This window comes from Serinus canaria, chromosome 1, assembly GCF_022539315.1.
Source record: "Serinus canaria isolate serCan28SL12 chromosome 1, serCan2020, whole genome shotgun sequence".
Taxonomy (NCBI): Eukaryota; Metazoa; Chordata; class Aves; order Passeriformes; family Fringillidae; genus Serinus; species Serinus canaria.
In genome coordinates, this window is record NC_066313.1 from 14,827,337 (window position 1) to 14,854,233 (window position 26,897).

The 26,897-nt window shown below is 39.6% G+C and overlaps 1 protein-coding gene across 3 annotated transcripts in view; it reads left to right on the forward strand.

Annotated features, from left to right (window-relative positions):
- The window catches only part of UVRAG (UV radiation resistance associated), a 93,088-nt gene that overhangs the window by 47,848 nt on the left and 18,343 nt on the right, over window positions 1-26,897 (forward strand). For all 3 annotated transcript variants that reach the window (XM_009098896.4, XM_050974182.1, XM_050974186.1), the window contains exon 13: window positions 15,077-15,155. In XM_009098896.4, the coding sequence (XP_009097144.1) occupies window positions 15,077-15,155 (79 nt within the window). The remainder of the gene's footprint in view (window positions 1-15,076; window positions 15,156-26,897) is intronic.

Here is a 26,897-nt window from a genome sequence, read left to right on the forward strand (position 1 = left end):
TCCTTTTCCCATATCTTTGCCTGAAAGCCCTGTAACTTCAAAGTTACAGTATATTGGAGGGAAGGGATTCATGTTTTCCATCCCAGGAAGGTTCCAACCTTCCTTGGCAGGCACTTGTCCTTTAAGCCAAGACACAGGGTTTCTCTGACATCCCTATTATTAGGAGTTTCTAGAAATTGTTTGTTGGGGGAAATAGCTGAGGTTTTCTCTCAAGAGCAAATTCATAAGTACAGGTGTTTGTTTTTAAAGTCATACTGTATAAAGATGTTACTACACTTTCAAGTTTCTTTACTGACTTTTCTAAGCCCTCCTGAGCTGGTTAAATATTTTGAGAGCTTTCAGAATGTAAGTAACTTCTGGGAAATGCTTCATATGCTTCAGATTGGTTTGCTTGCATGATCCAGGTCACTCCTGTGATGACCTTGAGAATTTAATTTTTTTTTCTGTTACAATAACCAGGGATTTTGAAGTAGGACGTTTTGGTGAGAACTTAGCTCTTGTCTGGCCGTAGTACTGAACTTAGAATGAAGTACAGAGTGACTACCAGTAGCATGTAGTATATGGTCAGCCTTGTAATCGTAGAGATATTAGTGTTTGTAATTTGCTTAATAACTGTTCCGCTCTTGTGTTCCCAAACCTGATTTTGGTACTACCAAAATGCTCTAAATTTTCTTCTTTGCTGTCTACTTTTATGACTTTTTGAATTACCATGTTAAGGCAAGAATCTGATTTTTACAAAAGTTCTTATTCACTCACTTCTTCAGTGGTCCCTTTCAGCATGTCCATAGTACATGCAATATGTAGGAAGAAAGAGTTCTCAGAAGTTCTGTAGTCTGAAGGATTTCAAAGCAATGAGTGCACTTTGAGTCATTTTGCAGAGGACACCATGTCTGGCAGGAGAATTAACCTGCTGGAGGGGGCAGGAAAATTCTGCAGAAGGATCTGGACAGGCTGCATTGATGGAACAAGGCCAGTTGTATGAGGTTTAATGTCACCGACATGTTTTATGAAAAATCCTTCTTTAGGATTTTTCCCCTCCTGAGAAGCTGAGAGGCCTCAGGAACAAACTGTAAACAATTCTTATCTGCTGCTGTGGAATGCAACAGAGAAAATCTCTGATTGGCCTCCTCATGCTGTTTGCAATTAAGAGCCTATCACAGTTCACCTGTCCAGCCGGTCTCGGTCTGGGGGAAGACATTTGTTTTTACATTCCTATTCTATTCTTAGCTTAGCTTTGTAGTGAAATCCTTCTCTCTATTCTTTTAGTATAGTTTTTATATATTATCTATCATATAATAATAAATCAAGCCTTCTGATACATGGAGTCAGCTTTGTCGTCTCTTCCCTCATCCTGGGACCCCTATGAAAGAGGTAACAGTTCAACAAGGCCAAGGGTTGTATCCTATGCTTGGGTCACCACAACCCCATGGAATGCTGCAGGCTTGGGGCATAGTGGCTGGAAAGCTGCGACAAGGCCCTGGGGGTGCTGATCAGCCATGGCTGAACATGATCTCAGGTGTGCCCAGGTGATCAGGACACCAGTGGAACCTGGCCTGTATCAGTAATGATACGGGATCAGGCCCAGACTGTCTCCCTGTGCTGGGCACTGGTGAGGCACTTCCAATCCTCACTGTCTCTCAGCAAGACAGCAGGACAGACATTGAGGAGCTGGAGCATGCCCAGAGATGGGGATGGAGTTGGGAAAGGGTCTGGAGCACCAGGAGAAACTGAAAGAGTTGGCGGAGCTAAGGCTGGAGTAGAGGAGGCTCAGCGGGGACCTTTTCACTTTCTACAATTCCAGGGGAGGGTGGAGCCACTTGGGGGGGTTTCTGTTACCAAGTAACAAGTGACAGGATGAGAGAAAACAGCCTCAAATTGTTACAGGGAAGTATAGGTTGGATATTAGGAAAAATTTCTTCCCTGAAAATGTTGTCCAGCCCTGGTCCAGTCTGCTACAGTGGTGGAGTCAACATCCCTGGAGGGTTTTAAAAGCCATGTGGATGTGGCACTTGAAACATGGGTTAGTGGTGGCCTTGGCAATGCTGGGCAAGTGTTTGGATTTGGGATGTTCTTAAAGATCTAAGAACCTTAATTATTCTGTGATTTGTGGGTATTTAACTCCCAAATTAAAGCTACTTAGCAACATGTTCTTCTCTCCAGTGATAAACAAGTTTGCTTGCAGAATAAATCACCTAAATTCTTTGGCAGTGTTCTGGTGGAACTGAAACCTAACACCTCATCACATGCTCAACAACAGAGTGAGAATGCTAAGATGAAACTATTTCTGTTGTATTCTGTGTTTCTCAAGCCCTGTATTTAATGCTTCTGTTAGTCTGCTCCCAGATTTTTAATAAGGAGTGACTCCCTGCTCAGAGCAAAATAAGGATTGTTGTGGCTGGAGTGAGACATACATTGTGACATTCCCTGTGTTGGTGTTGCTGCTCCATGAGTATAAACCGCTTGGAAATATATATATTCCTCTAAGAGGAAAAACAGGGTTTTTAAAGTTTAATCACCTTTCTGGTTTGCTTTGTATATCTGGACAAGTGAAATGCACATTCAGGTGAATTATTTATGTTGCATTTTTAATCACTCCTACTATGTCTCTTAAAGATTTTCAAGAGCTCTTACTTCCCTGCCAGGTAACTTGGAACTAGAAACTATTTAAAGAAATAGTTTTTTACTAACATTATTTCTCTGTAATAATAGTATAGAGAAATCAAATAGTACACACAGTCTGATGGATGCTACACTTTCTTCCCAACAAAATGTGTTAAGGGAAGACTAGTAGGAACAGTAGGAAGAAAGTTGGAGAAAAAATGTGGGGTAGAAAATGGCATCAATGCCTAAAAAGGTTTTAAATTTAAAAGGTAGCAAGAATATTGTTGCTTGCAAGCATAGCTGCTGGAGCATTTCAAGACATTGCAGAGTTTTCTGATCTCCAGGAAGGGCTTTTTTTTCTTTTTTCTTTTTTTTTTCCCACATGTTTAAATATTGAACTTGATGGTATTCAGTGTTATAAAGGCCAAAAATTTATATAAAATTTAAAGATAAACAAACAGGACCCAGACAGTAATGGAAGAAACCTGATCTAGTCTGGTGCGTTTTTTGCAGGAATATTTGGCATTAGTTGATCTGAGAAAAGAGTAAACCACTGTAAAGGTTTCCTTGGTATTTTGTTTTCCTTGGTATTATTTAGAGAAAGGCTATTTTTTTCCCCTTCCGCTGTGCGTGACAAAGGACAAAGGATTCAGACAGCTACCGTGCAAGTCTTGGGCATGTACATTGAGGCATCTGACATCTTTGCAGTTGTTTCGTGACTTTGATGTACCTCAGGTACCAAAAGATGTATGAAAGGGTGTAAGGGGGAGTGAAATTAAGGATGCTACCATGGGTTACTTGTCCTGTCTAAATTCCTTTGGTTGTCATTAAAGTAGGAAACATCTGTCTATTGTAATACTGTGTCCTCATAGAAAACAGGATCAAAATACAGCTAAATAATTATATAACTAAAAGGGATAGGTTTGTTCCTGAAGCAGTTTCCTTGAAACTGTTTTTCTGAGTTGGAGGTACACCTCAAATTTGTCTTTTTATGCAGCTCACCTTGATCATTATTGAAAACCTCAAACATGCCAGAAGATTGCAGTGATTAGTCAGTTTTTGTCGTGATGTTTGATATCTCTAGGTGCTGATACTTTGAAGGTCAGTTTGAATTCATTGCTATAGCCCTTGTGGGAAGGGCAAATGTATACATAAAAAATCCAGGTCACCCTCCACTGGGATGGTGCAGACTTGTTGCAACTGAAGAGTGCATAAAGCATGAATCAGAGATGCCCTTCTTGGGTCTTCAGAGTTCTGGATTCCTTAAGAATGCAAAGCATTGAGTAAGTTTATCTTAGTTGGTGTGCAAGGTCTGCAGCAATTTTGCATGTGGGGAATGTTGATGTATCTCCACAGTCTGTTGACTGAACCTTGAACTCAAACCCCAGCAGACTGGATTAGTCCGGTTTGGGGTGCTTTTCATTAGTGTAGGAAAGCAGAGAAGATTAAGTAAATCAGGCAGGACATATTTTGAATCTGCACATAGTCAGGGGATTATTTTGGTGTATTGGTGTTGTATTTTAGACCTACTCATTTGCACTGCTCAGAAAAACTCGTAGGTTTTGTGTGGTTCACACAGTGTTAAATCGTGGAAAGTGAGTTACTGACAGTGGAAGTTCTGATGCAAAAAAATTCTTTTCAGGATAAAATATGAATAAAGCAAACATATGGGATTCCTTGCCAGTTCTGCTCCAAAAATGCTTCCAAATTATGTTTCTCAATGTATTATCTTTAATTTTTTTGAAGTGTGGCAAGCTGGATTTGCAAGTAAGTGGAGAAAAGTGTTGCTGAACTGGCCTATGGATAATTTTGGCGCATTTGCAATCCACTTGTTGAATGAGCATAATCTGTAAGTGATCCTCCTTATTGTGGCCTTACTCCAGTTTGGAAGAATGGGAAAACAAGGATTTCAGCTGCAGTAGACTCAGTACAACACCACTAAAGTTGTTATTGCTCTGTGCCTGGTAACAGATAAGTCACTTGCAAACAAAGCAGCCTGAAAAATCAGAACACAAGCATGTGAAGGATAACTTTTCACTGACGTTAAGATTTTCCAACTCAATTGACACGTCTTTAGTCAAATTTGGTACTTCGGCTGAGGTAATGAAATGGCAGCTTTGGGAAGAAATCTTGGCAAACTTAGATGGAGGGAGATGGTTGCTTGAGAAATCTAATAGCTATCAAAGAAAAGTTGATTCTTTGGGGCAGATTGAGTGTGTGTTAAGGGTTCAGCTGTATTGCTCAAAGAATGCTTTTTGCCATGAACTTATTTTGAACTGTATTTTTACATTCTACGATTCTTGAGGATATTTATCTAGAATCCTGGCTTATTTGATTCTTGATTAGCAAAACAATACTTTTGCCTTCATTGGGTCAGCAGATATTGCTGCGTATAGGTAAAGAATTAGATCGGGTGTTGTTTAATGAATTTAGATAATGTTAACACTGTTTCTGGGAACTAGAAGTTTTAACATGCTCCTGGCCAGTCTGAGAAAGCAGATTTTGTTTACAGCAGTATATGAGACCACTGACCCCAGCCATCTGAAACCAGCTGAGAAATGTTTCTTTGAAGGCATACTAGTCTTAATTTACTCCCATTGGAACACTATACTCCCGTTGAGATTTTTTTTCCCCTAAAACATTGCTTCATTTTTTAAAATAAGCAGGGACTTGACCTGTATAGAGTGTCTTCTAGTTAAAAATGATTCTTCAGTGGCAGTGAGATGTTCAGTTTTCTGTCCTCACAGATAGTCCATGTATTGTGACATTCATCATGGCTTGTATGGTGCTAGCTTTGAATCCAAGCTGAAATATGTCACGGAAATGCCCAATTCACAAAAAGCCATCAGTGTCACTGGCTCCATAGATTCTTTGCTGTGATTTTGAGGTGTTTGAAATAATTTGCTGAAGCAGTAGAATGATACTCTCTTGTACAAAGTGGTGACTGTCTTGTCAGGAGCTGCCTGACTTTCATAATTTGGATCTTTGCTTTTATTTTCTTTCTACAGTCTGTACATACTGAAGCTATCATGCATTCCCCAAAAGCAAGGTCACAGCCGTTACACTTATCACAGAAAGATGCTTCTGCTTTTGATTATCATCATCTGAACAGTTCAGAAATGCATTTTGAAAATACATTTCATAAGGTTAAACTAATGTTTTACTTCCCCAGTAAACTAATTCTTTATTTATTGTATAAAGCTTGAATGGGGATATGATTTTTCCTCATGGCAGACTGTATTTTTGTCATCAAATTTGTTTTACAAGTGTAGCTTTTTCTGTTAAGTAGGAACTCAAAGCCATATAGTAATCCAGTCTGTGAATTTGCTTGTGATTTGTAACACATATTTATGTCTTAATCTGTAATTACAAGCAAAATGCATGCTTGTAATCCTTTCTTCTGTCTTCTCATTTAATTTTGGATCTTCTGCAGGAGATCTGTGCAGTCTCCGCTCTGAAGCTGATAGAGTTGCGGTGCAGCTTAACTGATGTGGGAACCCAGGAAATTTGTCTGGCTGTCCTGGAGGGCTTGAGACCCTGCCCAGGGGGCTCAGACACCTTGGCACAGAGCCCAAGACTCCTGTGACTTTGAATTAGCCCTTGGAAAAAGCAATTACCAACCTTTATATGAAGGATTACAAGCCACGACAGTTTAAGTAGAATGATAGTGAATTAATCACGGGGTAAAAAATAGATTTTTTGGGGTTTTTAGCATGGGGGTTCAGGGGGCAAGATGGAGGAATCTGGGCCTGTCCAGCCTTTCTCCTTCTTCTTGGCCTCCATCTTTTGCTGTGATGTTGGCACTTTTAGACTGGTTTAGAGTAGAAGCTCGCTGTCTAACATAGGTGATAGGTATTGGAAAGTAACTGTAAACATTGTACATGCAGTTTTTAGTATAAAGGCATAACACCACCCTGGGGCAGGCAGAATGCCTCTGACTGTCTTGCTGAGCAGACCTCAGCAGGACAGGAGAAAGAATTTTATAGATAAGGAACAATAAACAACCTTGAGACTGAGAACTGAAGAGCTCTGACTTCTTCTTCAAGCACCAGGCTGAGAAAAGAGACTTGTAGATATCTTGGGGTCACTCTGACCAGCAGAGAATCTGAGAAGGAAACCAGTTTTAAGGGTGTGCAGCCAAAGCTTCTTGTGCCTTGATCTTCAGGTGGAGTGCTAAGATGTTAGGAATGCTGGGTATTTTGGTGCATGTGGCTCTTGAGCAGTTTATTTGTCCTAGTATTTGATTTGAAGTGTCCTGAGAAATTGTGATTTCAAGTGAGCTGTCTGGACAGTGGTGGTCCTTCTGACTTAAAAGGCTTTTAGGCTTTCATTTCTTCTGGTTCAGAGAAGCCCTAGGACTTTTAAATCACACAAGCTTCCTCCTCTGAATACGACATTCCATTACAGCAAGCAAACAAGGTGTGGTTAGGTTGGAGGGAAAACACTAGTTCTTTCCTCCCCTGCCTGCCCCCCTTGCAGACTCCAAAAGGGGGTGAAGCTGAAATAACTCAAACTTCAGTAAATATTTAAACCTTTTCTTCTACACTCCTCATAATTCAGACATATCTAACAAAAACTTGTGGCTTTTTCAGGCCATTATCTTACCTGGATTGTGCTGTTTAGTCTTATTCTCATACAGAGCGTCCTCTCCATGGTGTAAAGCTTAAAACTCATTTTTTTCTTAACTGACCCATTTTTAGTAGTGTTGTGTGAGACACAATTGTTCCCCCAGATCTGGTAGATGCTCTGCTATAACGAGTGACTTACAGTCACAGAAATGACATCAGTTCTTTATCTGTATGGTAATGAATAACCGGATTTCAGCTGCATTCTGCCAAGTGTGTGCTGCAGCCACCTCTCTGCAGTCATTCTGCTTACTGTCCTTGAAAATGAGAAGTGAAAGAAAAAGCCTGGTTGAGTTCGTTCTCTGATAAATTTGACACAATTGGGCAGGAAGTATCAAAGATAGTGTAAATATGGTCATGTGAAAGTGCAGTGGTGTCAGCTTCATTTAATCTTTGGATTAAGATTCCAGTCTGCACTCAACTACTGGGTAATGTCTTAATGTCAAAACGGACAGCAGTGATGATTGATGTTCTCATGATTTAGAATTGTGACCAGCACTGTTTAATTTCTAAGTCAATGACATGGACAGTGAGACGAAGTTTGCCAATGACACCAGGCTGTGTGGTGCTAGATGGAAGGGATGGCAGAGGGACCTGGACAGGCTGAAGAGTTGGACCTGTGCCAGCCTTGTGAAGTTCAACCAGGCCAAGTGCAAGGTGCTGCACTGGGATCGTAGTATTCCCAAGCACAAGTTCATGCTGGGTAGAGAATGGATTGAGAGCAGCTCGAGGAGAAGGACAGCTTGGGAAAATGGCTGGATGAGAAGCTGGATATACCCTGGCCATGTCTGCTGGCACCCAGAAGTGCCTGTGTGCTGGGCTGATCCCACAGCATGGGAAGGGGGAAATTCTGTTCCTCTGTCCTGCTCTGGAGAGACCCCACCTGCAGAGTTGCCTCCAGCTCTGGGGTCTAACATCAGAAGGATGTGGAGCTGCTGGAATGAATTCACAGGAGGCCACAGAGGTGCTCCAAGGGCTGGAGCCCCTCTGCTCTTGAGGCAGCCTCAAAAACAGAAGGCTCCAAGAAGACCTAAGAGCTCTTTCCAGTGCATTAAGGGGCTCCAAGAGAGCTACAGAGGTATTTTAGGCAAGGGCCTGGGGATATGGGACAAGGGAGAATGGCTTCCCACTGCCAGATGGCAGGGTTAGATGGAATATTGGGAAGAAATTCTTCCCTCTGAGGGTGGGGAGGCCCTGACAGAGGTTGCCCAGAGAAGTAGTGTCTGCCTCATCCCTGGAAATGTGCATGGGCAGGTAGGACAGGGCTTGGAGAAACCTGGTCTAGTGGGAGGTGTCCCTGACCATGGTAGGAGGTTGGAACAAGATGGGTTTTCAGGTCCCTTCCAACACAAACCATTTTGTGATAATAAAGTGTTCTTAAAACATAAGTGTCTTAATTTAGCTTATAAAGCTGCAAATATTACTGGTACTTAAAGTTCTTAATCACTTGGAAAGTTTAGGCTGTGTAACATAATTCTAAACTGGATTTGGAATTTTACTTAGATTTGCCAAATGAGATGTAATACAATATTTAAATTGTGCCAGACTTCAGCCTGTGCAAGACAGTTGGATGTGATGTGTAAAAGCCATTATTTTACTGACTTCTTCCCTTAAGAGCTTTCTGAAGTGCAGATTAAACTTTGAGAGTTTAATATAATTTGGGATATGGCAGAGGTCTGAACCGAAGAGAGAATAAAAGATCTAAAACATACGGAGTATTACCAAAGTAGAAGCAGGTGAAAGCAGTTAAAAATGAAGCAATTTCATAAGCTTTAAAAATAGTTTGTGTTAAAGTCAGGTGGTTATAGACAATAAAAGTGGGCCATCAGTATATCGGTACATATGTGATATTTCTGGATGCAGAATTCATAAATCACAGAACACAACAGTAAATTTATTTGGACTTGAATTCATAAGAGATGCTTGAGGTCTGAAATAAATGTATGGAATAAGGATTCTTTCAACTTTTCCTAACATTTACCATCTGCCTGAGCCAGGAATCCTGTAGTGATTTCCTTGAGTGTTCATCAAGCACCAAAGTGACTATTTAAAACAGCTAAAGATGAGCTAAAGATATGAAATTAAATGAGATCTTGATGGCTGATGAGACCTTGTTGAGGGTCAGCTGAAAAAAGTAGGACAGTGAAGAGTTTTTAGTGATTAGAGTAGAATACTTAGCACAGTTTATTTGAGTTGTAAGAATGGTCTAATGCTTAAAACACCACAAGTAGTCTAATCGTTGTAGCTTTGAAACAGGCCTCTGATTTTCCAGAGCAATATTTGTGGGCGACTTTAAAAGATCTCTTTTTCTGTAGTCAGTTTTCTGGTTTTTAAATACATCAGTATTAGTGAGCAGTTTTGTTGACGACACTACATTAGCAAATTGTTGCCTATGCTCTTACCAACGCCAGGGGTTTTAAAAGTCAGTAAGAGAAGGGTTGCAACCCTTTCTTTTGTTAAGAAGCCAGTAGTACTCAAGAAAAAAAACCCCACCAGAATAGATTATGGATATGAACTGCAGGCATCACACCTCAAACTCTAAATATCAAAAATCCTTGGAAGAGGCTTTTTCTCTGTCTGCACCTGAAATTTCTTGGTTTTACTTTCAGCAGCACGTGAACACAGTCTTCTTTGTTACATCCTGAATCATGGAAAAGACTTGAATTAACAATGGAAGGTGACTTAACCTTCTTACCCTGAGGAAGGATGACATTTTGGAGTGTACAGGGTGGTTTGAACTTGCCTTAGAGGTGATATATTAGGCTTCTTTGTGCTTGTAGCTTTGTGATTACAGGATGATCTCCTTGTGTCTGGATGAATGGCAACACGGAGCAGTGGCTTGTGGCCTCATGGGGTGGGCTGCAGCCTCTGGATCAGATTCCTGCTGGGATCCAATAGAATTACAGAGCCGACTTCTAGCAGAAATGCCTTTAGTCCCCTAGACAAGCACAACTGGCAGAAGTGTTCATCTGAAATCACGTCTACTGCTCCTGTACTGCCACCAGACCGTGAATGTGTTTAGACATATTCAGGAATCCTCCTTGAACTGAAAATTGGAATTTGTCTTGGTTTGACTCTGAGATTTCTGTTCAGCTGTTTGCATGTGCATGAGTCTGCTGGAGTGGAAATGCTGACAACCAGCCACCATTGGTTTTTCATATTGACTGGAAACACATATACTGGGTTTATCTTTTTTAATAGAAAGACTTTTAAACCATAGTGGATAATTTAGCATCCTTTCTAGTCTTTGTAACCTTGATGTGATTTACTGTAATGAGATTACTATTATACTTTGCTTTTAAGTTTCTTAGAGTTACATGTGTTTCTTTTGTCTATAGAGCATTCTACTTGAATTAAATACCATGGTAGAATAAAGTCTGATTTGACTAAGCAAAGTAACAGCTCCCTGAGAGTCCTGTTAATGGTATAGTTGGGTACTTTTAAACTTGCTACCTAACAGAATGATATTTTTTAATGCAAGTATTCAAACAAACTAACTATTTAAAAACTTAGCATTTGTGGAGTGTTGTGAAGTCCTTGAACTCAAAACTTAATTATATTATTGATGGTAATATGCTGGTTTTATAGTTTCAGTGTGGATTACAGGTAGACTTTCAGCCCTGTTTTTTGTTTAAAAGTCTGACTTAATGTTGAACCATCAGGGTAACTGTGAACCAAGCATGTAACCTCTGCCTTGTTTTTTCTTTTCTTAAACTCTATTGAGCCCTGACCTACTCACACTTGTTTCCTTACTCATTGCAATGCAGCAGATCCTCCATAGGTCTAAATATTTAAATATTAGGTGATTTTGATAGAAAAGCAAGTTTTAAGCTGAAGAGTTCTTTATCCAGCAGCTGATGTCTGCTTAGGAATTGTGGCAGGAATTAATAGGGAATGGATTGAAATAAAGCAGTAGATAATGACTTGCTGAAATTAGGATTGCAGGGAGAGAGGAGGGGCTTATTCTTGGGAACCCTCCAAGCAGGAGAGATGGGAGAGAGGTCAAGTGAGTGAGGATGATAGAGGTAAGGTTAGGGCATATAAATTGTCATTTCTATTCTAAGCTCTGCTAAAATGAAGTTATTCAGAGATGACTAAAAGTGTCTTTTATCTGCCTCTATTATTTTGGGTTTATTTTACTCAATTTTTTTTTGTCATCTGTGAGAAATGACAAAACTGTTTCTTGTAGGACTGGGAGTGCTTGGGTCTTGAACATAGTAGTGTTGGTTCACCAGGGGAGAAACTGTTCAGTCATTGTGGCATCACCAGAGAAAAAGACAGGTTTTGTCCAAAGAGATATGCCATGGTGGGGGATATGAGCTATGTGCCTAAAAATGTCATGCAAGTGTTTTGTGGTTAATTGTAGATCTTCATTATGATGCAGCGGGGTAATACTGGTCATTTGACTTGTATCCCAGTGAGCCCTATAAAGCAGAACATGACTCAAAAAACATTAGTAAAAACTTAGTGTTTTTACTGATATTTTTTATTTATCTTTTACTGCTATTTTTATTTATTGATTTAATTTATTTTAATAAAATAAATAATAATAAATAAAATAATATATAAGTAATAATTAATAAAATAATGAATAAAATAAATAATGTCAAAAGCCATGAGACTCCCAAAACAAATGCAAGTTTTTAAGATTAAGAATCTTCTTTATGTTACCTTAGACCTTCAAAGTACATATTGACCATCTGGTTCAAATCAGTCCAGTGTGCAGTTTGGATCACTCTAAACCAGAGTTCTTCAACTTCTGAATTCAGAGTGGGGCTTGTTTAATTTCAGCATCTTTGGCACAATTCTCTTAGATCCTAAAGCCACCTTTACGCATGCCTACTGGCTAATTATTGCCTTAATCACTCCTAGTTGTTATTGCTTCTCCCTAGTACAGGCTCCTGCCTTTGCTGACATGCCTTGAAAGCAGTGGGAATACCAAATACAGAAACAGCTCCAAATGGGGTAAACCTGTTAAAAGTTACTAAACATGGTGGATTTTTTCTTGCATCAGGTTCACCTCCTCTAAACCAGGATTTTCTTTACAAATCACTATTAAAACTACTATTGCTGCATTGCCTGTCTCTTTATATACAGAAATAGATCATCTTCTGTAAACTCATTGTGTTAGCACTGAATTTTAATTCCATGCTATTGAAATGTCATATTCCCTTGCTGTATGTAAATGACAACATATTTTTACAAAGGCACATGTTGACCCTCACTGAGCAGAAGCTGTTTTGTTCATAATTCTTGACTGTTCACGTGGCTCTGCATGGTTTCCTAGAGTGTGTAAGTACTTCTCTGAGGAGGACCAGAGCTCAACTTCTGAGCTTTGTCCTGGACTGAGAATAAATTTCCAACACTTGAAAACTTCTCTCAGATAATCTTTTCTGTTGATTATAGAAAGGGTACCTGTAGCTTGTGTTTTTTGATTCTTTCCACTAAACATATCACACTTGTTCAAATTTTTTATCTCAGAATAATTATCTGTGTTTTGCTTTAAAGGAGCTTAGTGAATTTTTTCTCCCAAATATATCAGCAAGAATGGAAAGAAGGGAGGTGCACTTTGAAGTAGAATAGGTAGGCAGATGCCATTTTGAATTTTATTATGCATTTTGTGATTATAAAAACACTAAAATGGTGTTTTTCAAAAGTATTTTACACAGCAGACTCAGGTTTTTACAGCATGCCAAAGGGAGGGATTAAGCTTACAGTCAGTGCTTTTTTGTGGAGTGGGCAAGAAGAATTTCACGCAGGGAGGCAGCAGTTCAAGTTGGATTCACTTATACTCACTGAAGCACTGTATGAAGTGTTTGGGTTCCTTGAGTTTATTGCTTGTGATCAGGCTTAATGGGTACTAAGATATACACAAAGAAAGAGGCATAAACCTAGTAATATTTTTCTCTTGAGTCATAAATGTGTATATGCAGAGACATCCACTGGCAGTTTTCAAGACTTTAATTTAAGTGATTATGTTGTGAAAGCTGACCTGAGGATATACGTGGTTTAAAGCCTTTCAAGATTAATAAGTGGAAGTTAGAGGATAGAAATCTGAATATTGAAGCAGGATCAACGTGGTAAGCAGAAAAGCCTGATTTTCCCTTTTAAAAGAATCTGTGTGTGGGAGATGTCAGTGAGCACCATAAACCAGTTTTTACCCTCTTTCTATACTGTATGGATCCAAGAGCTCTGTGTCTAATAACAGAATGCATGGTTCCTGTTACCAGTGACTTCATGAAATGTTGCCGTCTAGGGAAACATGGTTTGTGTTGCTAATGGTGCTTTTATTGCAAAAAAGTTGGTTAGTTTTAGACTGTTAATTGTAAAGTTATTCTTTAAATCTACCCCTTGCTCTGTTTAGTAGCATAATTGGAGATATTGAAATGAATTCCTCTTGCTTTGTATTTTACACTTAGAATAACGTGTTGCAGAATTTTTGCAGTATTTGGGAAAGTTTCATTTTCTTGCATGGGGAACTAGTTTGATTTATAGATCTATTAAGAAAAGTTAGCTAGATAAACAGTATTCACAGAGATTTAAGAGACCTAGCAAGTTTGAAAGTAGCAGAAAACCTGAAGCTGACATCTCAGTATTTGATCTGCTGTGATCATGACTTGTTAACCTTTAGCATTAATGGCACTATATAATTCTTAAAATTACAAATGTACTCTACTGTGGGGCTAATGGATGATAAAATTCACTTTGCCTAATCACCTCTTCAGAATGTGTGTTGTTTCTAGTAGATACTGGTCTCCTGTATTTATTATCTTACATTTGAGAGAAACCTTAGTTTCTGCTGTAAGTTGGGGCTTATGTGGATAATTCATTCAGCATCTTGATTAGGAGCTGCAGGACATGGTTCATGAAAAGGCAAAAACTTGATTCATGCAGTAGTTCCCATAAAAATAAATTTTAGTTTTGTACTAAGATTGCTGAATTGACCATGATGACCTCGTAACCTGTGGTGCTGAGGAGGAGTCAAAAGACAGTCCTTAGAAGTACAGTGTACTGCTGTTAAAGCTGTTTGAGAACTGCTTCACTTAAGCAGAGATTCTTTAAGCAGACTTATAAAACTATATTCCTTAATGCAGAAGCTGTCAAAGAGTTTCAGTATTTAAGGGAATAATGGTTTAGTCCTCTTGTCTCACGCAGCAGTACCATGCTATGTTCTTACAAACTGTTTGAAACATTTGGGTATATTAAATGGTGAGCAATATTTATTAGGTAGGAAAAATAAAGATCAGTAATAAAATGTTTGCAAGGGCTATAGTGACCTATGATGCTGTGACTCAAGCTTTTGGTGCATGTGTGAAGTTTATTGAAAGGAATCACTTCTATTCTGAATGTTGTTCTGGTAAGTGAGCCTGCAGATTTCTTCTCTGTGTAAAAGGCTTTGTGCTCTGTCAATCACAGGATAATGATCAAAAGAGAACAACTTTTAAAAAATATTCTTTCAGTTTGGAAATGAGCTAACCAAGTGTGACTGAGTGAATGCAGAGGGATAACGTGGGATATGGAATAGTGCTGTGTGCTTCTGAAATTACACTTTGGTGAGAGGGATGCCGCAGCCCTGGGAGAATCATAAAGTGTGTTTTAAAAACCTCAAATACTTTAAAAAATGGAATTCCATGCCTGAGTTTTGGCATCAGTTGTTAAATGCTGATTGACTGGAGTTGCAGGGGGTTCCTAAATACATTCTATGGAGGGGTTCCTGGGAGAAGTCAGCAAAGGAAGCTTTTTAAATTTTTACTTTCTCAGAAAAGGAATCTGGGGCTTTTTGAAGTTTACATAAGCATCTGAATAATTTCACCTTAAATAATTCCCCACCCCTTTTTTTTCCCCATCAGATTTCCTTTATATGCAAAAGGAGGGGAGAAGCTTCAGTTTGAATATGGAGTTTATCTTCTCAACAAAAATATAGCACAGGTTGGTACACTTGAGATTGCTTTTTATTATTATGCATTCTCTGCTTGGTGTCAGTATGATGTGAATGTGCATGTGCTGTCCTGTGATGCTGCTCTCTGTGGTGAAAACCTGTGAACTAAGAAAAATGTCCTTGAAAACATAATTTTCACTTATCTTCAGCTTTGTGCTTGAGATTTTCTTCTGTGGTGTTTAGAGAACGACTTGGCCAGATAATAATGAATCTTTTCCTTTTCAAATAGTACATTCTATGAGTCTTAGACTTCACACTGCTTTGAAAACTATAAATAATCTTATATTCTTTTATTCTGTTGTACTTGTATTCTTTTATTCTATTCATGTAATTCTTGCTTTTATTCTATTCATGTAATTTTGCTGTTTATTACTTCAACTAGTATTCTACCTTTATAAGAAAACACAATACATGTAAAATATAAAGTATTACAAATGTGCGACTTTTATTTAAAAAGTTCTCTAATCAACCTCACTTTCTTGTTTTTAATGTATTTTAAAAAAACATCCTTTACTCTGAAAAATTCAAGAGACTTTGCATACTTGTATTTGAGATGGCAGTAATACCTGCAGCTAAAACATTTGGTATGGAATTCAGAGAATGTTCAGAAAGCTGGTCTTAAAGAGGCCTGGCTGTTTCAATTGTTAGGTAGTCCTAGGACAGGGTCAGCTGCTTTTCTGCTGTCCCTGGTGATGTTCTGTGATGAAAAACCCTTGATGTAAGTGCTGCTTAGTTCCAGTGCTTGATTGTCTTGGCCACTGAAGACAGCTAATTTCTGACATTGAGTCCAGATCTGTCTTGCCTTTGTTTATATATTATAATAATCAGATCCATTTAAGTCTCTTCCATTTTGCAAACTTTTCTGCATTGAAAAACCACTTTTCAACACTTCTTTTGTCTCAGATTCTCCATCTGAATCCACATTTTTCTTGAAATGCAATGCCCAAAGCTGGATACAGCGAGCCACTGTTGCTTTCAAAACATTGAGTAGGATGGGAGAAATGCTTCCCAAGTCTTGTAATTTTATTTCCAGTTCATTGGGTTCTAATAGGTTTGTACTCTTAAAAGCCTAGCAGAGTAAATCTTATGATTCTGTGCAACCAACAGCCCCAGGTATCTCCTGCACAGCAACAGAACAGTCCATTCTGAATTTGTGCAGGTTGTTGCAGTTCTGGAGGCCGGGACAGGACTGAACACACCGTTTTTAAGTGACAACAGCACACAGTATTGATGGATGCCCCCTTTTATAGGGGGTTCAAATTTCCAGTGCTTGAACACCTGAGTGGTCAAGGTCTCAACACCACCCAGCTCACTGGCCAGCTAGCTGTCTGCATTCAGGGTTGAATGGGATTGACTGGGCTCCCCTGTTGGAGTTCGAATCCAGCATTGTCTTCCTGGGGACTTGTTTACTTCTACTCCTTAACAAACTAGGCAGGTTGAGTTGGGGTTCTGTCATGGCCAAATTTATCTGTGCAGCTTCAGACCAGCTGCAGCTTCACAGCAGGTGATTTGGTTAATTTACATTTTATATGCTGTAACTTGAATGAATTCTTAAAGAAGAACTTTCTTGTTCTTAATCACGTTTCTGCTTTGGTGGCAAAAAAAAAAAAAAAAAAAAAAAAAAAAAAAAAAAAAAAAGCTGAGAATTCAGTCTCAGCTTTATGCTGGCTGCCCCTGAGCCTATGCCCCATCCAGATTATCTAATTAAAATATTGGCTAGAACTGGGATTCTGTTATTCCAGGTGGAGTCCCATTTTGCCAGCACTTCAGTTGTAGTCATGAACCATTCTTTATTTCACCCAAAGAGTACTTCTCTGTATTCACTTTTACTTCATCAATATACCATTTCCCTAGCATGCTTGTGAGCATATTATAGGAGAAAATGCCAAGAGATTTAAATTCCAAGAGAAATATGACATTTCTGTTTCTAACCTGTTTGAAATTACATTAGTCTTACAGTTTTATTCTTGAAAAATCTGACCTTTTTATGCTTAGTTTCTATTAGTCTTGTTTGTTTTTCCCTCCCATCACTTTTTTGCCATTCCTTATCCCAAATTGAAGTAAAGCTTCTGGGTCTTTCTGTGTTGTTTGTTTTTTAAGCTTGGATTGCATTTACCATTTTCCAGACTTGCCCATGCTTAGTGTATTTTGGACAGTAACCTCTGAAATTACTTAAAGGGTAAAATATCTTAAGACAAAGTTAATAGAGTCCTACTAATCTTGGAAATTGGCTTAGCCAGGCTGTTAATGTATCTTAAACTACACCTCCTTGTTGGTGGTATTAGTAATGGCAGCCAGCTGTTCACACTTGACCTCCAGAGGGAAGATTAGTGAGAAAAAGGGATTAGTCTTTCCCTCAAATGCTTTGATAGATCTCTCTCTTCATTATTATCAAAACAGTGCTTTCCCTAATCTCTTCTTACTGGTTCATTCTGTAACTTGTGAGTTGTGCTGCTTGCTTTGCCTTTCAGCCCTTCTTTGTCCTTACCTTATTCTGGAGTTTGCCATTCAGTTATGTGATGCAAGCAAGGAGCTCTGTCATTTTTTTCATTGAAATGATGAATTCTTCATTGCGGCCAGGGTGGTTGTCTTTTGTGTCGTTTGGGTTACTAGACACTTGTGCCTGTAGTATTTTTTTATAGAAACTGTCACCACTTCACTTTTTTCCTGTCTATCTCCTTGACTTGTCACCTCTAAGTTGTTACCACTCTTGGACCTACTGAAACCTCTCATTCTGATTTTCTTGTCCTGTTTCTGAAGGACTCTGGGTGGTTGAACACACAGTCACTCACCCATGTTGCCTTCCAATTCCTTGCAGTTGGTTTCTGAAATCAGTGGCATATGTTTAAACTTATAAAAGTAAATGAAGTCTTTAAGTATGTATTGGTATAAAAAGAGTTTCCAGCTTTACTTGGGGTCATTGGTGCTGGTGCAAGCTAGTCAGTGGCCAGACTTCAAAGTGGTTAGTAGAACACTAGTGGTTCACATGTTAATGCTTGAGATTGTATGCTGTTGGATATAAAAACATAATAGAAGTAAATTGGAATTTCTGGGGGGTGCTTTTACTACTTATTTAATCATGAAAGTGTTCTGATGTCCACATAAACTGTTGTAGTCACCTTTGTTTTGATGTCCTTGGTCAAATATTGCTGCTTTATATAGTTCTGCCAAGGGGAAATTCCACTCTGAAAGCAGAGCTGGTAGATAATGTGCAGAAATGCATTATAAAACCTCTGTGCTCTGGGGCTGACTTGACCTAAACACTCCAGATTGTCTGAGTTCTTGTGTGTTTCTTGGGATTCTGAAACTGTTGAATTTACATAGCTTTTAGCAGACCTTATGGCTGCTTTCAGAGGAGTGTCCAGATATGCTTAGTTCTTGTGAATGTGTGAAAAATTAAGTTTGGACAGAGAATGAGCAGCTGCCTCTCTTTATCTCCAGACCATCACCCAAAGGTGTTTACCTGAATTCAGAGAACCAGTCCCCTTTGTCAGGAATAAATGTAAATTAGTTGCTTAATTCCCTCTGTGCTGTGGGAAGGTTGTAAGGTGCCTGGGAAGAATAGTGGTGTCTTCACTGGAGCATGGAAACAGGAGCCTGGGTCTCTGTCGCCTCACTTGAATCATTCATACAAGTTTTGAACACTGTGACAAACAAATAGCGCAGAAAAATTCAATCAACTTAAAGAAATATTTTGAAATTATTTGTATAAGCTTCCCTAATTTCACAGATTTTTATGTATTTTTTTCCTTTTACAATTACCTAGAATTCTGGCAGCACGGAGAAATGTGAGTGTGCAAGAAGTGAGATGGGATTGATATTAAATAAAATTACTGACATAAAAACTCTTCTAGAGATAAAGGGGTACTGTTTTGTAAAACAGCAGGATAATAACACTGGAAACCACATCCTGCACTCAGGAGAATTCAGCTGGAATTAGAAGCAGCCTAGTGCTGGCTTGATAGAGTTTTTTTTTGGAGAAACTTGCTTTGCTGTTACATTCCAAAGTTGAAACAATGTGTGTTAATTCTGAGAGTTCATAATAACTTCCATCTGTATGTGAGCACGAATTGTTTCAATACCCATATTTTCTGTTTGCAAAATTGCATCTCTTACAAAGTTCACAGCGGAGCTTTTTGAGATGGATAACATTATCTAAGGCTGTAAATTTCCATTTAAGATTTCAGCTGTTTGACTCTCACTAACATAGAAATGCAGGGTTTTTTTCAAAGATAAATTAGTCACTTACGTCTAATAATACCTACCAAAAAATTCACTATAATTATCAAAGGTGAAGTACAATAGAGTTGTTAAAAATGGGAGTGAACTGCATAGCTCTCCAAAGCATTAGACATTGGGAGAGCATTCAGCAAGTACTGGCCCCATAAACCCAGTAGCTCCTGAGTTAGGGATGTGTATGGAGTATCTGAGGAAGCTGAGGCTTTAGTAGGAGAAAGAAGTGAACTCTCATCCTGGTATTCACAGTGGATTAATTGAGATTACACCATGAAAACCTCTTGTTATGGTGGATGAATATTAGGAAATCCCTGAAGTTTGGTGAGGTTTTTTGTGGGTGATAAGTGAACATAGAACAGGGTCAAAATGGTATCTCTCAGAGTTCTCTTTGTTCTGAACCCAGTTCTGCTAGAGCAGAGACATGGACCTTGTGGAACTGAGCTCTCACAAGTGCTCAAGCAGTGGTGTTGCTGCTCTAGGTCTTTTCATCTCAATAATTTAATTATTTTGTTTAAACTTTGAAGTAGGAGTGATTGAGAACATAGTGGCTTTTAGTTTTGAGTCTCAGGTCTGTAAAAAGTAAGCTTCTTTATTGCTGCTTTACTGGCTGCTTTGCTGTCTCTTTCCTTTGTTCCCAGAGCCTTAATTGCTTCAGCCTGACTTCAGTGTAGGTTCTTCATTACATATGATGAGTTGATCTTAATTTAGTGACCATCCTCCCTGAGGTGAGTGAGTCCCTAGTGAGCACACACAGTGTTACTGTGGGAGAATAACTTGCCCAGAATTGTATACCCAGAAAGTTGAGGGTGGTGAGGCCCTGGCACAGGTTGCTCAGAGAAGCTGTGGCTGCCCAATACCTGGAGGTGGCCAGGGCCAGGTTGGATGGGGCTTGGAGCAGCCTGGTCTAGTGGAAGGTGTTCCTGCACATGGCAGGGGCTTGGAATGAGATGGGCTTGAAGGTCCCTTCCAACCAAAACAATTCTGTGATTCTATATTAAATTATTTCAGTCCTATGTTGATCATTATATCTAATGCATGCATTTATGATGTGTAGCCATTGAGGAGAGCATGTCCATCTTGTTCATCAAAAATTCAATTTCTTTAGGTATTCAAGAGGTTGTATCTTGCATCATACTTGACAAGCATTATTTCTTGTCCAGCTCCCAGATTGCTTATAGAGGACATAATTTCAATAGAACTTTAGGTACCAGTGAGAAGGGAGTTTACTGCAGCTATTTTCTTGTACAGGGCAGTGAAGTTATTTTCACTCCAAGTGTCGCTTGGAGTGAAAATAACTTCATGATTTGCTATTTCAATCAGCCACTGAAGGACATCAAATTAATTTGCCTCTTAATCTTCTAGGTTTCTTATTCTAAGTCTTAGCTCAGCTTTACCACAGAACCAGAGGCCATCTGTATGAATGTTGTGAGACCTCTTTTATTCTTTTGCTGTGACCTTGGTCACTGTCTCCATCTGGCTTTATTTGACATGGCCTCAGGAGTGGTGGTGTTCTGTCCTTGACTAAATTAATGGCTTGTGAAAAGTAGACTTGTAAAGCCAGGTGTCTAATAGTTTGCACCATTTTACAACTCTTTGTTTTCCTACAGCCAACCCAAGGAGTGAATGTGTCTCAGTTCATAGATTCATACAACAGTTTGAGTTGGAAGGGAACTTGAAGACCATCTTGTTCATGGGCAGGGACACCTTCCCTAGACCAACACTCTCCTTAACCAGCCCTAGACCAGGTCTCTCCAAGTCCTGTCCAACCTGGCCTTGAACACTTCCAGGGATGGGGCAGCCACTGCTTCTTTGGGCAACCTGTGCCAGGGCCTCACCACCTTCTGAGTTCAGAATTTATTTCTAGTATCTAATCTGAATCTGCCCTCTTCTAGTTTAAATCTCTTCCCCTTTTACTGTCCCTGTCTATCCATGTAAAAAGTTCACAGTTGGTGTTTGTTAGCAGAGTCTCCGTTTATGGTGTCAAACAGAGCATCACCTTCCAAGTTTAGTGAAACCTGTGGAATTTGTTACACTGTATGAAATAAGGTTATTTTTTATTCTGTTCAACCTGAATGCTGTGCTCCGGATTGTTTCACAGGGAAGGCTTCCTTTCTCATCCTCATTTGTTTTGTCAGACCATTATTGTGTTAGACTGATACTCCTATTCATATTGGCATCGCTTGCTCAGCCCTGGCCAAAGAATAGTTCTGCTTTCATCTGACAGGCATTAACAACACATGAACTTTGCTATTTGATATGAAAAAAAAAAAAAAAAGTCACTCTCTTGTCAGCTCCCCCAAGGTTCTTTTTCTCATCAACAGAGTACAAGTCCAGGTAAGTAACTAATGTCTAGCCCTCCTCTTGTGTGTCCATGGCCACCATGTCCACATGGTAGCAGGTGGCATTTATGTGCTTTGTGTAATCTGCTTGAGAAGCTGAGCGGCCAGTGCTGCTTTCCTGGGAATGCTGCTTTGGGGGTGAGTTGCTTGTCTAATGCACAAAATAACATTCACAGAACCAAAGAAGAAAACCAAAATTCTTGTTATAGTGTAGGTATAATTAAAGTGCAATCTTCCTAATACCTGCATGGAGTTAAAGTTGAATGCTTATGTACTAGTGCCATATGTTAGAGGCTGAACTGAAACTTAGCTGTTAAACATGAAATGAGGCAAGAGGTTCAGTTTCTGGTTCTGTTAGACTATCAAACATGAGAGAAAATCAGCTCTATAACAGAAACTAAAAGCTTTTCCATGGGAAGTTGAACAGCAGAAATGTTAGACCTAGAAATTGGTTTTGGCAATAAACACTAAGGAGCAGAAGTGTTCTTTAAAGAATTCTGTGAGTAGTGGTGTATATGCAGTGGTTATGGCCCTTTGAGTTCAGGATACTGTGACTTGCACACTACATCTTTTATGAGGCCCCTAAACTAAGATCATAAAACATACAGTTCAGGAAGAACGCACCATCTGAATCCAAGGCCAGTTTAGCTACATATGGAAAAGTGTTCTTGAAAGAGCATAGGTTGAAGCCAGAGTCTAGTCCTTGTCTTGTGAAGTGCCAGGCTTTCATTTCAATATTAAGAAGAAGGGACTGCACCTGAAACACCACAAAGTACCTTCTCCAGCTATGTAGAGCCAGAAGCTCTTAGGAGAGGTTTCATTCCTGAAACTTTCCTAGGGTAACAGTGAGCCAATACTTAGCCAGATCATTTAGAATTGGGGAATTTATATATGTTTTTTGCAAACTTTTTGGAAAAGCTTTCTTTTTTCCTTTCCTATCACCCATGCCAAGAAAAAATAGGTTGAAATGAGACTGGATTAGTAACTGAAGTCCTGGCTTTCATTCAGCTGAAAGCCTGTGTATCCTTGTCTGTAGGCAAAGACCGTTATTAACTTGCTCTGTGAAGGTGCAGATCTTGGGTGTTCAACCCATACAGATCCCGGCACCTGCAGCCTAAGCCCAGGCAGTGCTGGAGGCTCCTGCAGGTGTGGTGGGATGATCAGAAGGATGAAGCACTTCTCATATATGGACAGGCTGGGAGAGGTTGGGTTTTTCAGACTGGAGAAGAGACAGCTTTAGGAAGACCTCAGAGCCCCTTCCAGTGCCTGAAGGGGCTCCAAGACAGCTGATGAGGGACTTTGGAGAAGAGCCTGGAGTTACAGGACAAGGGAGAATGGCTTCCCACTGCCAGAGGCATGGTTAGATGGAATACTGGGCAGAAATTCTTGGCTGTGAGAGTGGTGAGGCCCTGGCACAGGTTGTCCACAGAAGCTGTGGCTGCCCCAGCCCTGGAAGTGGTTGAGACCAGGCTGGACAGGCCTTGGAGCAGTCTGATCTAGTGGAAGGTATCTAGGCCCATGGTTGGGTTGTGGGGGGATAGGACTGGATGAGCTTAAAAGTCCTTCTAACCCAATCTTTTCTGGGTTTCTTTGAATAGGAGAGGTGGCATCACTAGCTGTGCTTAGAGTCAGTCCTCCAAAATTATTTTGTGGGACCAGCCTTGCAGGCATTTTCTGTGTATTACATAGCTTTTGTACTGTGTAGCTGTCATCATCTCTGTGCATTAGTTGTTTGGACTAAAAAGTTTCCTAAAAAATGAGTATGTTTTTAAAATAGAACCAAAATTGAGTAATCAAAAGGCAAATGGATTCCTGATATAGATAATCTGACAAACGCTTGTTGTCTGCCAGGTTCAGCTGCTTTGTAGTGTATATAAGTTCCATGTTACAAAATTGAAAGAGATAGGGAGGGAAATCTGTTATCAAGCCCTGGCACAATTTATGAGTGTAGGAAAAAGGTGCAGTGTATAGTTTTTCTTAACAACCTCGGTGTGCAGTGGTGGCAAAGCTGGACATTCAAATATAAAGTGTTCACATCTGTGGAATTCCAGGTCCTGTCTGGTAAACCTGTTTCTTCCTTCGGAGCCTCTCTTTTCTGCCATGTGGCCCATTTCTTAATGGGAAAGAGAAATTATGGTAAAATGCACCTAATTTCTTAAAACTTCATTTGCTTTAATGCATAAATTTTTTTCTTATCTCTTATTTGCAAGCAAGTGTCAATCTGTGACTTGTGGGGTTTAGATTTTTTTTCCCCTGAGCTTCTGTTATTTTCACCTTTACCCCCACATTCTGTGTTCTTCTGTTGTATAGTTTAATATGTATGTTTTGTCCTCCTTGGTCAGAGTTGGTCTCATACTTCTCTGCATAAGATTTGGCACATCAGGGCACAAAACCTATTTTGAAAGCTTTTGGTATGTCAGCTACTTAATCATCCATAAATGCCTTTCAAGTTTTTTATATACTGGGGTTGAAGTTTAGAGCAAGTTGTTCTCCAGAAAATGGAATAAAAGGGTCTGATATGTATGGGCTCATTCACTTTTTGGTCAGTCCAGAATGTTTGGAAATCCAGAACTTAAAAGTGTTTTGTTTTTCAAGAGACTGGAAATACTGAAGGGGTTATTGCAGCTCTCCTTGCTGGCCTTGTGTGTAATTCATGAAGTTAATATTGTGTAATTAGGAAAAAAAACAAGCTCTGCTTCAATTTAGCAAGTATCAGTTGACGTTTTCAGGAAGACCAGTGCTGAACTGTCCTTGGTTTAATGCTGTCTGACCTCAGCTTTTAAATTTGAAATGTCATCCATCATATGGGAAACCATTTCCTGTGTTGGTGTGTCTTACCAAGTGGAGTTAGTGGAGGTCACTGAATGCTGGTGTTAACCTGATAAGGAAGCAAGTCTTTCATAGGTTAAACTGTTCATTCTGTACTCCTCAAATGAGAGGGCTTTCCATTTGATTCGCAATCTAATCTCTTTTTAGAAGTCAGTCTCTTTTGTTCACTGACAGTAATATAATAGATACCTGGAGAGCAGTTCAGCTGAAATGCAAGATGTGTCTGGGAGCAGAGAGTCCCCAAGTTCTTCTTCCATTTAAGCTCTGTGTCATGGGCTGAATCACTTGCTCTTTGAGAAAGCTTTCTTGAAGAAAGAGCCATTTGACCTGAAAGAGCGGGGTTCCCAAACCTAGGTGAGTCAATGGCCAGAAGCTCAATTTCACCTAATTTAAAACAAGGGCTTTCCCAACACAACATGGAAGAGCAAATAGCTGAAAGATTTTACAACATGTAATTGAGTTCATTGTTTGCCCACTGAAGTAATTCTGTGAATTCCTTTCCTGTAACATCTTAAGGTAGAGAGCAGAGCTGGACTGATGTCAAATGTGAAAATTACCTGGTTTTGGAGTGGATATATTAAAATGTGAAAGTAACAGAGAAGTGGAGGAGGAGTGTGTAGCACTATAATCCTAACCATACATTTTCTCTGATTTCCATCTAGGACAAGGTGGGAGAGTTCTCTGTACACACCTATGTATTCCCTGAGAATACTGCCCTTCTGATATTCATAGGTTCATATATAGGTAAAAAGTAAACTTCAGGTGTGCAGATTACATTTGGGGAGCTAAACACACATGGAAAATTTAATGTTTAAGATGGAGGCACAGAATGTTACTTATCTTTCCCCTTTTGATTTCTGCATGTCTGACCTCTTGTTCTGTGCCCAATGTAATGATTTTTAATACAAAAGCTCAGGATGAATGAACTCATAGGAAATAAGTGTACCCATTTCCTATAATCCAGTGAACATCAATTAGTGATACTGAACCCTTTTGAGAAGCTCTGACCTGAATCTGTAAAGGTTATGTGCTCTATAGTTTCATCTCATCAAGCTATAAATGCAGCAAGACTGCAGTAAACATGTTTTTAGTTATTTGAGTGCTTCACTGGGGAGTAGGGGAAGCTTTTTGGCGGCTGGTAACTGCTCTATCTACTAAATTGCCTTTTAAAATGTTCTTTTATGAAACAGTCATGGCATATGAGGTGTTCCTTTATGGGCATGGGGGCCCATATATGTTGGTTTTTGTAGCAAGCCCAGTAACTGCTAAGCTTTACAGGAATACTTTACTTATATGAGTGGCTCCCAGCCTGGTTTTGACAGTGGTTCCACTTACTGGACACCAGACTGAAATCATGAAGGTTAATGTTTGAGACCTCTCTGGAGGGGTGTTGTGTTTACTCTCAAGAAAAGTTTCATATTTCTCAGTGAGAGAGTTCTTGAGGAAATGCAGCTTTTTGGCTTGTCTAAATGTTCAGTTCTAGAGTGTGTTCTACATGTACTCAAACATATGCTCCTATTTCCTTATTTTCTTGAGGTCTGCCTCCAATAAACACTATTGCTGTGAAACCAAAATCCACTTTTAAATATTGTTGAAGTTTTAAGAATAAGAAGAAAACTGCTTCATAAATATTTAGCAGAAGAGTACAAGTTGGTGTGCATTTAGAATTGAGGCTGCTGCTGTCTTTGAATAAATATCAGACTTTGTGTTTTGGTGAATGCAAGAGGAAGAAGTGGCCTAATGTAATTCCAGGTTAAATCAAAGAAGGTAAAAGGGAATTAGGTCTGTTATCAGATGAGAATATAGTTTCCCTGATCACTTCTGAACCATTCCTGTAGATGTATGTAGATTTCATGCATGAATTTCCCCTGCATTTCAGATGGAAGTGAATTAAAATTCTCCAGGCTAAGAGGAGAGGAAAGGAGACAGGCTGTTCTTGGGGCAGGAGGAACCAGTGGTGAGAAAAAGTTTCCATCTCAATTTGATGCAGTTTGTGAGAGCTGAATCAGCCAGAGCTCTGTGAGGACGTTTTGCTCTAATGTAGAGATGAACGTTTCTGAACTGTACTAGTCTTGGTCCAGGGACTGTGTAGCATCTCCCGTGTTAGTTATCACTGTTACAGGTCAGAGTGAGAGAGTGAGGGGCCCTCAACATCAGAAGGACATGGACCTGTTAGAGCGAGTCCTGTGGAAGCCACGGAGATGCTCCAAGGGCTGGAGCCCCTCTACTCTGGAGACAGCCAGAGTTGGGTGATCAGGCTGGAGAAGAGAATGCTCCATGGGGACCTTAAAGCCCCTTCCAGTGCCTAAAGGGGCTCCAAGAGACCAG